Source organism: Melopsittacus undulatus, chromosome 1 (genome assembly GCF_012275295.1).
Source record: "Melopsittacus undulatus isolate bMelUnd1 chromosome 1, bMelUnd1.mat.Z, whole genome shotgun sequence".
Lineage (NCBI taxonomy): Eukaryota > Metazoa > Chordata > Aves > Psittaciformes > Psittaculidae > Melopsittacus > Melopsittacus undulatus.
In genome coordinates this window covers 54,277,189-54,290,312 of record NC_047527.1, presented here as the reverse complement: position 1 = coordinate 54,290,312, position 13,124 = coordinate 54,277,189, and the positions used below count along the sequence as shown (strand labels likewise).

The 13,124-nt window shown below is 36.8% G+C and overlaps 1 protein-coding gene across 4 annotated transcripts in view; it reads left to right on the top strand.

Annotated features, from left to right (window-relative positions):
* Window positions 1–13,124, top strand: part of SPIRE1 (spire type actin nucleation factor 1) — a 130,067-nt gene that overhangs the window by 3,070 nt on the left and 113,873 nt on the right. For all 4 annotated transcript variants that reach the window (XM_034067607.1, XM_034067601.1, XM_034067611.1 and 1 more), the window contains exon 2: window positions 9,934–9,968. In XM_034067607.1, the coding sequence (XP_033923498.1) occupies window positions 9,934–9,968 (35 nt within the window). The remainder of the gene's footprint in view (window positions 1–9,933; window positions 9,969–13,124) is intronic.

Sequence of the window (13,124 nt, the reverse complement as noted above, 5' to 3'; positions counted from 1 at the left end):
TTGACAAAAAGAGCTACTCATTATGTAGAAAAAACTAATGGTATCTTTCCAAAGCTATTTCTCCTTGTGTTGATGCGCAGTACTTGAAACTCAAAATAAGAATACCTAGAAATTGAAGAAAATGTCCTTGAGATAGGAAACAAAGATGAGTTTCACTAATACCAGGGCAGAAAAGCAACCTTGGAGTTTAATACCCATCGTTAACCAAAACCAGAGACTGATTCTCAGATCTTTCCAGTTTTATCTGTGTGGTCCATAAATAGTTACCTTGTTTAAAAACAAAAATCAGTAAGGTTTTGGTTAAGGGTAAAAAAGATACAGACTGAAAATGTTGCTCAGTTGTTCATTTTCATTTAAGCATTCATCCCTCATGCTTAAATTTAAGCACTGAATTCCTTGCAAGAGGAGGATCAGGAAAGATTCCTGCTTATTGTTTTTCTGCCTTTGTATTTCAGACAACTTAGGTTTAAAAGCCTATGTCAGAAGCAGGCATTGTTAAAACAATGGGGGTTCTGCAGGTTAATGCTCAGAGCTGTAAAGCTATTTTGTTCTAGCAATATATAAAAATGTGTAGCTGTAGGTTGGTGCATAGGTTTGGGTAGTTCAAAAGAATACGTACTGGCTGCTAGTTTATTTTTTTTTCTTTTTGTAAACAACAGAATCCTGTGTGGGCAAATAAACGAGTCATGAAGAATGATGTCTTTGGGTAGTGAACATTTGGGCTTTGTTAAGGATGGTGGAGAATGATGTGATCAATCATGCTGTCAGTGGGGCTCAGGCGAAGTGGAGAGCAAGCCCAGCCGTGTCAAGGAGTTTGCTTTAGAGACACTCACAAAGTGATGGTCTTGGTGTTGGGCAAACCTTACAGTTTTACCAGAAGTGAAGTGAGTAAGAAGCAAATGTGAACGTGCAAGAAATTATGAGCTCACTGTTGTCATCTTAGTATGAATTGTTATAACTGACATCTAAATACAACAGAAATGTGGGTTGCTTAGAAATACCCGTGATAAAATTTGAGATACAGTGTAGAATGTATTTTAACTAATGAGTGTTTTAGCCATCTGTTGCACTTAATATGAAATGAGCTAATGGTGGCATCCATTAAAGTGCCAGATGCAATAAAAAATAACCTCTGAACAAGCAAAAACGTTTGGTGTAAACATGTTGACTCCTCCAAACTCTCTTCTTGTGGAACATTACTTTTAAGCATTTTTATATACTTGAAGCAATGATGAATTGGTAGATATAGGAGTAGAAAACCCTTACAAGAGCTGGCAATCGACCTCATGCTCAGTACTTAGTGGCAGCAGAACGCTATAGGGCACAGAAGGCTGTTTCATTAGGAGTCATGTTAATACTGTATGCTGTATAAGGGACTCTCGCTTCTTGGCACACTGGCTGCACTGCCTCCTCTCCTGAAGGACAGTTCTGGGGATGAGCTGGCTTGGAGAAACTGAGAGTTTTCTCCTTGTGTTTTGTTAGTGCCAGATCCCTGACTTGGCAAAGGCAGCCACTGATTTTGGGTATTGCATTGAGCTCCTGAAGAGGAATGGCTATGAGGATCTTGGAAATGGGCAAAGATGGGTATTTGGAAAACCAAACTGTGCTGGCTTCCAGCCATTGCCCATTGAGGGCTGGCATGCATGTGCTACTCCTCAGCCTTCCTTCTTGCTTCTGAGAGTGTGCCTCTGCGGGTAGTGTTTGTGCCCCTTCTGCCTTGTCCTTCATCCCTAGAGGAGAAAGCGCGGAGGGAAATTACTGCTGGTTTTATCAGAAGTATGTATGATGCAGATTTTTCTCTTGGAAATCTGCCAGGCATTCAGCGGGAGGGCATAATGCATGGAGTATTCTGGCTTTGAATCAGAAAGATCACAGAAAAGTTGCCTGCACAGTGGCTTTCACGGGACTCAGAGGGCTCGGGGTTAGACACACTGGAGAGGAACAGTTTATGCTTTGGTAGTTTTAATGACTTTCCTGTCCTCCTTACATCCTTGTGTGCCCAGGCATTGGAAGGCAGCATGGAGAAATATAGGATGAATAAATGCAGATTTAGTTTGTGTGCAGCATGACATTCTCATCTGTCCATCTCTTGTGGAGCACTGAGGGAAAAATATGCAGGAGTTTTAGAGGGAAATGAATGTACTGACATTCTGTTTCTAATTTTTTTGACCCATTTGACACATAATTAATAGGAGCAGCCTTGCTCGCTGTTTAAATTTCCAAACAGATGTTGCTTTGAATAATGCCAAAATAAATAGTACTTCTAGAATAAGACTTAATTATGCTCCGAATTCAGATTTTGTCCAAGGGAACTCTAAAACCAATAAGGTTTGATATACTGAGTCTCACCTTTTCCTGCAAGAGTTTAAAGACAGACAGGTAACTATATATGTATCTATATAGATAAGTTAATGTGAGTCAAGGTAGGAAGAAAATGGCACTAGACAGCAGAGAGAAGTCTTGGTGAGTTGATTATCTCTGGTCTCTTTCTCTGCTGATTTGTGGAACAGCTTAGGCCTTATTTATGACAGGCTTTCTGCCATCAGTGTGGTTCCCAGTACATAAGGGTGAACTGGAAAGCTTCCAGTCATGGCTTATGCTGATGCATCCTATGCATTGGGGGTTACATGAGCTCTCTGTGAATGTAGGCAGATGCTAGGGACCCTATTGTAGACAGCTCTGGTGGCGGAGGACAGAATAAGCAAAGAAGAGATCTCAACAAAATAGCATCTTAGGCTAAAAATATTCCAAACGCCTGCACAAAGGAAATGTAAGGAATTTGTCAACAGTGACAGATGACCTTGGTTACCTATATTTATATGCGAAAGTACTGCAGACAGTAAGTATACAGTGAAGGGATAAAGCCTAACTTAATGATGTCTGAAATCTGCATTCGTTCCTAAGGAAAACTGAAGAGCAAAGAACTTCGAAGAATTGTGGTTGCCTGATGTTCATAATGACTTACAGTAAAAGAGAACATATTTATAATGTAACTGAAGTTTTCTTAACTAGTGCAATAAAAATGTTGCTGTAGAAAGGAAAGTGGAACTGTAGCTGTCATAGTTAAGTGATTGAAGAGTCAAGTGAAAAATGAGACATCTGCTATGATGTTGCAGAGAGCTAATATGATGTCCCCATAAGGCATCACTGCAGAAAGAACAAAGATTTATTTATTTATTTTTTTAATAAAAAAAAAAGAAATTTATGAGTAATGGAGTCCAAATTCAGGGGCTGACTAGAGGTGACAGATTACCCCACAGTACCAGTGAGAGGTGATGGGTAGGACTGGAGTAGCATGAGAAGGGCTTTGAAAATGAAGACAGTAGCAGTGTATGCTATGACAGAGAGAGTGAGCAAGGACCTTTAACAGGACAATTCAGAGAGTGAGATGTGATCAGAGCGACAGGCAGTGAAAATGACCCACATGGCAGCAGTGCTCTGAATGAGTCTCACCTGAGCATGACTGCATTTGCCAAGTGTGCAGTAGGTATGTTGCAGGTGATAAGAGATACATAACATCCTGGATCCATGTTGACAATGAATCTGTGGTTATAAAAGTGGGGAAACTTTTTCATGATGTCTGTTAAAAGGAAACTGAAGAGTGTTCACTGCTGGTTTCTGAATTAATTTATTGCATTACAGCATTGGATCCAGTTAGGAGACAAAATAAATATTGTTCTATTCCAGATAAAGCCTTAAGCTAGCTTGCATGACACACAACTAAGAGTATGTTATTGAATTTTATTATGGTGCACTTTAAGAGGAACAAAAGGAGATGAGTCAGTTTGTACAGTGTAAATACAAGACCGCAGACATAGCTGAGGCAGAGAGCTACTTTTTCACCTACTTGAGAGAGTTTATTAATAGCTGGTGAAAGTTCTTAACAGATCCAGCAGTGCTGTGTTATCAACTTAGAAAAGCTGTAACCTGCTTGAAACTTTGGATCCATCAAACATGATGGCAAAAACTACCAGTGACTTCAGTGGTGGCAGAATTCTGCCATTCAACCATATTTGCCTTGGTTGATATGGTTTAGTGTGAGGTGTCCCAGCCCATGGCAGGGGGGTTGGAACTAGATGATCTTAAGGTCCTTTCCAACCCTAACTATTCTATGATTCTATGATTTGTTGACTGAGGAAGCAAGTGTATAGCTCCAGGGGAAAAAAAAAAAGTAATATTAGAGTAACAGAACTTTTTAGAAAAAACATTTAAAAATTGAGAAACAGAAACTCTGCAAATTCACATCTTTTGGGACAGGTTGATATCTGGACAGGCCAGATGAAAGAAAGTATTTGTACTTAATAATTAATTAATAGTATTTGTATTTAAGCATCTGCAGAAGAGACTGGCAGCTATGGCTAGAGCTCAGCAGCACTTGGAGATGCGTATCTACCATCGTATTTACCTTAGAATAACAAAAATTGATGTTATCCCTGGGTAAACTTACAGGTTTGCTAATGAGGGTGAGCAGTGGAATACAGAAAGAATTGCATGGTGACCACAGCTGGTTTCCTTGTGCAGAGTAGAAATAGGACAAGATGAAGAGTGACCATTTAATTTTATCTTAGAAAGTAGCACTAAGGTACCATGGATTTGTTAAATTGGAATTAAAGAACAGTATTTAAAAGTAATTTTTATCCCAAAATTTAACTGTTTATGAACACTGAAGACCTCTTGGTCATTACCTTAGCTGTATGCAATGTATGAGAGGATTGCTTATGACTGTACAAAATAAAGAGTAACTTCAGTGAAATGTTGAATGAAGAAAGATGAAGGAATGGAAAAAGATTGATATAAGGAAGGAATGTCTTCCTTTGATCTAGTAACCTAAGGATTTTCCTTTTGTTTTCTTAAAATTGTCTTTCTCTTTCCTTTTACTTCTTCCAAGTAGAAATCTGAGGCATACCATTTCTACATCATCAGCTGTAGGCTGATACAGAAATCATGAGTCAGATCCAAAAAACCACCAGCTGTAAAAACTCATCCCATTTCTTGTTGCCTTCTAATTACAGATTTTTACTTGCTCTTCTTCCCTGCAGCCTTTGCCTCTTACTCCTAAGCTATACTTTATCTATATTTATCTTTGTTGCTTTCACTTTTTCTGTTTCTTTTTATCATGCAAGATTTCTCCTCTGTTTATCTGGTAATATCCAACCTCTGCCAGAATTCTGCCTCACTCCTGTTCCATCAATGTTTTGCTTTCCCTCCATTTAATTGTGAATCCTTTCTTTTGCATATTCATCTCTTTTCCATTTGTTGCTTGGTTGCCTTTGCTCTCTTCATTCTTTCCCTTTTATTGTTTCTAGTCTTGATTCTTGTATTGACAGTCTTGTCAGATTTGGTAGCTAATGCTCCAGTTCCTCAATCAGATGGTTAAATGTGAATCTGAACTTTTCTTTTTCCTTTTATTTTTTAAAGGAGTTCCACATTGTCTTAAGGAGAGGGAAGAGCCTGCTATGGTAGCTCCAGTTCCTCCTCAAGATGTTAAAGCTAGGCAGCAAATACAAATTCAACAGACTGTTAATTTGGTGGCCTGACTAAAGACTTCATTTTAAGGATCTTGAGTTAGTGACTCCCACATTTTCCCTTGCTCCGTTTCCTTCAATTAGCCCTTGTTCTTTCTTTGGCTACCTCTTCCAGTGTCCTCTAGTACATACAGGCAGTGTCTGTCTTTCCTGAAGGCAGCCTGAGCTCTGCTATGGTGGAAATAGCAGCTTCATTTCACTCAAAAGCTTCAGGAAAAGGCTGTGGCATTTAAACACAATATTAGAATATTCATCTTTAACATAAACTGAGTTTCAGGTTTGTTGCCAATGCATACATCAGCTACACTATTGCCTGAAAATCAGTGCTGGTCATTTCAGTTTTGCAAGAAGCTGTCTTGAAGCAAGTGCTTTTGGATCTATGCAGAGGAGTCAAACACTAGAGGAAAGCTAGGAAGATGCTCGGATGCTTTAAGCTGGAGGGCTCTTAAAGCATCTGGTTATAGCTGAAACAGAGGCCATGTGATTGTAGTGTCATATCACTAATGCTTAATTTTTCTTCAGGTAGCAGAATGCAAATGGTTGTGCACATCTTGCATGCTTTCTTTTAAATATCCTATGTGAGTCTATTTTAACATACTGGATTATCTATTTTGCTTTTAAAATTCAGTCTTAAATATGTGCTTCTTACTATTGGCAGCCATATGTGAAGCTTCTACCTTGAGGGCTGAGACTGTGCATTAATGCTTGAGGAAAGATTTGCATTACTTCTGTTGTTGTGGGTTTGAAGTAAGAATAATTTTCAAATAGAAATTTTTATAAATGAAAAATGAAGTGAAGGTTTGGGGTTTCTTCTCTTTTTTTGGGTTGTAAATATATTTCTTTAAAGGCTGTTTTCAGAAATACAGAAAACCTTCAATTGAAGTCTCATTCCTTCCTGTAAAAACTGTTAATTTTTTGCATTTCAACAATCTATGAGTGAAGAATCCTATAATCTTCCAAACTGCAGCTTGTGTATAAACTGAAGTTAACTTGACAGTTAAAGTTACTCCATTTACTAGTAATGGTTGCATTAGTCACTATTTGAAAGCTGTCATGGAAAAGTACTGTTGAATCTTTTTTGGCAGCAAGAGTGGTGAAAATGCTACACAGATTAGTAGCTAGTTGAATGGTTGTGAAGTCTGGAGGAGTCTGCATCTATATTAAGAAGCAGCAGCTGAAATAATTTTGTAAGTCTTCACCTATTTACTAGATAAGCACTTAATACTGTTAGCAGACAGAGACTATTCTATGACTTCCTATAGGGTTTATTTTTTTCTCCAAGTGCAGATGAAGAAAGTGTGACCCTCAGGCTACATTTAAGAGGTTCTGCTTTTTCAGTCATGTCAGCTAAAGAATGAAGAAATTTCTACTCTCAGCCAGTATAAATAAAGCCAGTATAAGTAAATTGGCTTGCGTGGGCCATACAAAAGCAAATTCATTTCAGTCTCGATAGATGCAAGTAAGTACATGTTTCTTGGGTCAATACTATTAATGCTGATCTTTTCAGAAGTGTAGGAAATTCCCAGTGGAGGGAGTCTGTAAGTCATTGCAAACAGGTCAGGGAAATCTGCTAAGGGTATAGCTGGACTCAGGGTACAGAGGCATATGGAATGATATGGTTAGTAATCACCATAATGTAGCATATGTTAAATGTTCTAAGTCAACAGTTTGCACATCTAGAATACTCTCTGCAGTGCATTTGAGCTCGTGTGAGACTTCAGCTAGTTGTTATTACCCCTTCCTTCCCCAGCACATGGAGTCACGACAGTACTGTGTTTTTGTTTTGTAAAAGCTGGTTATTCACCAGTTTAAGGTGTTACCTATATTTTTATAATAAAACAAAAAATGAATTATGATTTTATCTGAAAACAGTAGTAATTTTTGATAGTACCATAGATGAAATAAAGAAAATTTCTGGAGTTTGAGTGCTTTTCCTTGAAGAACAGAAATTTTCTGCCCAGAGGAGCAGTGGCTGCCCCATCCCTGGAAGAGTTCAAGGCCAGGTTCGATGGGAGTTTGAGCAACCTGGTCTAGTGGAAGGTGTTCCTGCCCATGGCAGGAAAGTTGGAACTACATGATCCTTGAGGTCCCTTCCAACCCAAAGCAGTCTGTGATTCTATGAAGAACAGCTTTCATGGAAGTTTAACAAAAAAGGATTATCAAAGAGGCTGTGAGATAGGCTTCTTGTTATTCCTTTCAGAAACACAGTTTTTGCCTGTCTTATTTTGGTCTGAACTGATTTATCTGTTTTTGTGCTTCAAGACTTGGTTAGGACTTCTTATTAAAAGGATCTTTGCAGTATCTCAGCATTGCTGTGAGGTGTAGCAGTGAGTACTTTGTGTCTAAGAGGATCTAGTAGAGTTTGCCTCCTGTTCCATTAGACCATAGGAAATGTAAGTCAAGATATTTTAAATTATCAGCAACTGATGGCCTTGCATTGATGGCCTTGAATTGCTATAGGTTTAAAATCACTACTTTTTTTCTGAATTAGCAATTAAAAAAAAAACACAGGTTTTTTTTTTGTGTGTGTTTGTTTGTTTGTTTGTTGGGGTTTTTTTTGTTTGATTGGTTAGTTTGTTTTTTTTTCCCAAAGAGTTGGTATATTACTGGTTTTGGTTTTTTTTTTGTGTTCTCCCCCTATCTTGACTACATTTCTGTGAATTGGTCTTGTATCATCTTGTATCATGGCGATACGCTGCTTTGGTCATCTCTCATTTGCATTTCACAGAAATAGCCCCATATACTCATAAATCTGATAATAATTGTAGGAGTATTTAAAAACAGTTCTCACTAAATTTCTCCCATGTATGAATTATAATAATCATATGAATTTTACCACTTTAAACAAAAAAAATATGTGGATCTTGAAGGGAATCAACCAGAATCACCTGTCCTTTTGAAAAGATAATATGTGATGCAAAAGCTTCCTTTTTAAGTCACTCTTCCTTACTCATTTTGAAGTCAGACACTAATGCTAAACATTCAGGCTTTCATTGGCAACAGTTCAAAGCAGAGGTAAATGACTTTCACCCTGTTAGGTGGATGTTCTCCATTCATTCAAGACGTGTTTAACCTTTAGTTTCAAAGAGAAGGTAACCAGTTCAATATGAAAAATTAATCTTGTTTTCTATGCAGGTGACTCTTCCCTTGTGCTATCAGTTTTGCATGCCATTCAGATTTAACATAGGAAGTCAGCATTATCACTTCTCTGTGCAAACATTATGCTAACCTGTTGGTTGAGCTTCCTTGGGCTTGCCAGGCAGTCTGATAAAACAGTCTGTCCACTTATGGCTACAGACTGCAGGCTTTTCCTAATGATTTCAATAATTCCTTCAGCCATACTGAGTGGTGTTTGCAACCAACCGTCACTTATATGATCTTGGTGTCTGCAGAGTCAAGCAAACATGTGCTCTTCTAGGTTTTGAGTCTGTGGGGACTTGGAATCATGTCACATATTCCTTAGGGTGGTGCCAACAAGCTCAAAGTCACAAATTTTAAACTAGCTGTGTGGGTGCAATGCAGCCAAAAAGCAAAGACAAAAAGTAAAACTCTGTGTGATTTGAACCTGAAGTTTTGGGTAGCTCCCCTTTGAAATGGATGTATTTCAGAGGAGTGCTCGACTTTCTTGAACATTGTTTTTCCAACAAAAAATCATCTTGTCAGAATTTCTTCACCCTTCTGTGACATGAGTTATTAATATGAAATGATAAACTTGCTGCTTTTAGTGAAATGGTACCTTCCTAATATGCTGTGAAATTTCAGTCTTATGTTTTAAAGCTGTTGAGCTACTTACTTTTATACCAAAGTGTTTTGTCTTTGAGAAAATTGAGATTTCAAACTCATAAAGCAATTCAGAAACTTAATTTTCCTGTATTATATAAATTACAAAGTGATGTTTCTGAACTCGGAGGAAATGCAGAACATTTCCAAGAGGGACTTAAAAAACTGTTACAGTAATGTTGCAACCTTAATTTGCTTGAACTTCTTGTTATTAAGCTCTTTGACATCCCAGAAGCATCAGATGAAACAGTGGCTTTTTCTTGGTTTATGAATTAATGTTGTTTTTTATTCTCTTGAAATAATTATTTACTGCTGCTTAATTTAAGCCAACGTGTTTTCATGTTCCCTCCATGGCCAAGCATCAGTCATACAATTTAAATAATGAAGCCAGGCATTAAAGACACATCTTTTTGAAAGAGAGTCTTGTGAAGGATCCAAAGAAAAAGGGCAGGGCGTTCTTGTTGTTAATTCTGTGATGCTTATAATAGAAATAATATTGAGATGTGTGATTAAAGTAATGGAAAGAATATTTGGCAATTACTCAAAAAAAAGGCTCAAGTTTTAGACTTTATTTGTTAATTGTCTTTTAACTTAATCTGATTTATTTTTTTTTTTCTGCCAATTACAGATAAATCGGGCCGTTTACACTGCACAGAAATGGAGGTAAGAGAAGTATTTTGTGTTCTCTGCTAGTGCTGATTTAGCTTGTCTCTTTGTCATTAGCTTATAGTGTAAATGTGATACATTTATAGTATGGTGTTACCATTGCAAAGTTGTACCATGAACTGTGTGTGTGTTGCGTTTATGGCTTTCATTGGCAGCTGCATAAATGTTGTGAAATAAATAGTATTTATGGAATGACTTGGTGATTTTTGACAAGCCAAGAATTTGGATGGAAGCAGAGAAGTCAAGTGATCTCAGGGTTGTTAGTCCGTCTAAAGACATCCCAATTTCACATACTTTTAACATTTCTTTTAATTTATCACTTGATAATATTTTGGGGCCCAAGAAGTACTGTAGTATGTCTTGCTGGGGTAGCAACAGTAGCACAGTAAAAAATTTCAGTTAAATCTTCTTGAGTTGTATCTTGACCATTATTTGACTCTGTGTCTTTGATACTAAGCTATTCGACTCTGTACCTATGATACTAAGCTGTGACTAGTGTTGCAAGAATGATCAAATTACCATTTTGTCAGGTTCATAGATTTAATCCAAGACTGAAAGGAAAACTAAGTAGAACATCTTGTTGAACAAGATATAGACTCATAGTCTAATTTTTATTATTGTACAGAGTAAATAATATTGTCTACTACTTAAATATACTTTTCCAGCGATAAATCCATTTTCTGTGTCCTTTCTAGGGCAGTCTTTTCTCACTGCCTTTGAACTTTCTTTGAAATGTAAAATTGAGTTTTTACTTCAACTGTTCCATCAGTACCTCAGGCTGAGCCTGGAGATGAGGCCAGTACATGCATCTTAATTGGTGGCTTGCCTGTTTTCTCATCAATAATATATATGAAGGTGACAAACTGATGTTACTGGGTGGTTTATACATAGATAAACTGTGCATGAAAATGGCTGGTTTAGAGACAAAATGAAAGGCTGGCTAATTCAGTTACAAACTACATACTTTGGCAAGCATTAATAATAATAATAAAAAAAGGAAATGTCCTTTCTGCAGGATACAGTTAAGGAGTAACTCCTAACTGCTGTAAGTACAGAAAGTGGAAGTAGGCACAATTTGGTTGATTGTGTGGTTCAGTTTAAGCAAATGCATCCTGGTTTTGTTTCAGCATTTGTAAAATCTTAGTTCATAAATGTAGTATCTTATTTACAAATGATAATCCTGTGTGTCATTTGCTTTGTATACTAAATATTGTTTACAATTTTGTTTTGTGCCCTTTAACAGAAGGTAATGAAAAGCCTTAACACTAAAAGTACAAATGATAATAAAACCTGTTGAATTTTTTTCAACAAAATACTAAATACTTTTGGGAAATACATTTTGGGAAAGTGGAAGTGGTTTTGTTTCAGATGAGAATGTCTGGTGAGTGACAGTTGGATGTGTTATATTTCAACTTGTAAGGGAAAAGAGTTTTTAAATTTTGACCTTTGAAAAATATTTTTGTTGATAGTTGGAAAAAAGGCAGCTTAGAATTTCCCATGAGACAGAGGCTTTATTTTAAATTTTCTCTAATAGGCAACGCTGTGAACATTAGCATATTGACTCTTCTGTTTATCTTTGTCATTTTGAAGGAGGCTGTGAAGAAGTCAGTAGCTTTTCCTCCTCCAAAATTCCTTTTGGGCTGCATCATTAGACTTAGAATTGCTGATGTTTGTGTTTTTCAGAAGTAGGAATTCAGTGGAGATGGCCTATTTCACTTTTTTTAATTCCCGTGGAAAAGTATGGCCTGATTGAATGTATTAGAATATGTAGGAAGCATCTTAAAATTGTAACTAAGAACAGTTATAATATATTTCCAAAACATGTATGGTGTCCTGACATGGTACACTATTTATTTCAAGCTAGCACTATGAGTGGTGTGTCAAGTTCAGAGTCCAGATGCCATAGCCATAATTGAAAGATGGAAGTAAGGAAGAAGGTGGCTTTATTTAATCTTCATCTGCCTGCGTCTGTTAGGTACATTATGATAGTGCTCTTTGGTCGTCTCAACCGAGGTGGTGAAGATTATATTAAGTATGCCAGCCTCATTTGTAAATATTTAGTACTCATATAGGAAGTATTCTGTGAATGCCAAGTGATTCATATGTAGGAGGGTTTAATTGCCATGTATTTGAAAAGACCCACCTAGCTGAGCACAGGCCTGTTGTGTATGATTAATGTAGTTAACCAGTATCTGTATGCTAATATAAAAATATATGTAACCTCTTATTTGTTTAAAAATCAGAAATTAATTAAATAGCCTGTCCCAAACAATGGTGAATAAATTGTTTAACACCATTTCTACAATTGATTCATTTTGTGATTTGACATGGGCTGAATGTTTTGGGGAGACTGTGTGTTCTGTATGCAAATCGGATTCATGACCTATCAGTCAGATGAATCTCTAATCATTAAAAATCTTAGCATACAGTGAAAATAGTACTTGTCTATGGAACAAAAATTGTTTTTCTTTACCTTTTCATGAGGAGCTTGAGATATTGACACTATTCCAGGTAATAATTTAAGGAAATAAATATATAGGTTATAAGGATACTGTGTTTGCTGTGGTACAAATAAGAATATATTTATTAGTTCATTGTGTTAATGCAAACAAAATCAACCACTTCTTTTGTGCTGATGAAAATGAGAGCATGTATTTAATAGCAGAAAATGTTAGGATTTCAAAAGAGGTGTCATAATTTTGCATTAAAAATAAAGCCACACCTACATTAAAATGTGTTGCCTGGCCAAAATTCAAACAGTATAATATGGGTGTGTTTAGCATATACTAATATCTAGGAATCATTTTCTTTTTATGCCTGTTGAGTGTAAACAAAAGTAACATTCTGATTGAGCAGTAATTGGTGCAGCAAACAATCCTTGTCATGCACAGCAATAGTCACTTTGCTCTACTTCCTGAGCATTAACATTACCATGACAAGGGAGAAGAAATATCACTGCACAGGGGACAGGCAAAAATGTTTCTGAGAATAATTTCTCTTACTAAAATATGACTGAATGTGACTTCCATCAAAATAAGTTTTGATAATGCATTGAAAAAATAAGATTCTGTGTGGACACTTGGTTACAAATCTGCTAATTCTAGGGAAGCTTTTGATGCCTTATGCCATTAAGAGAATGAACAGTAACTCAGT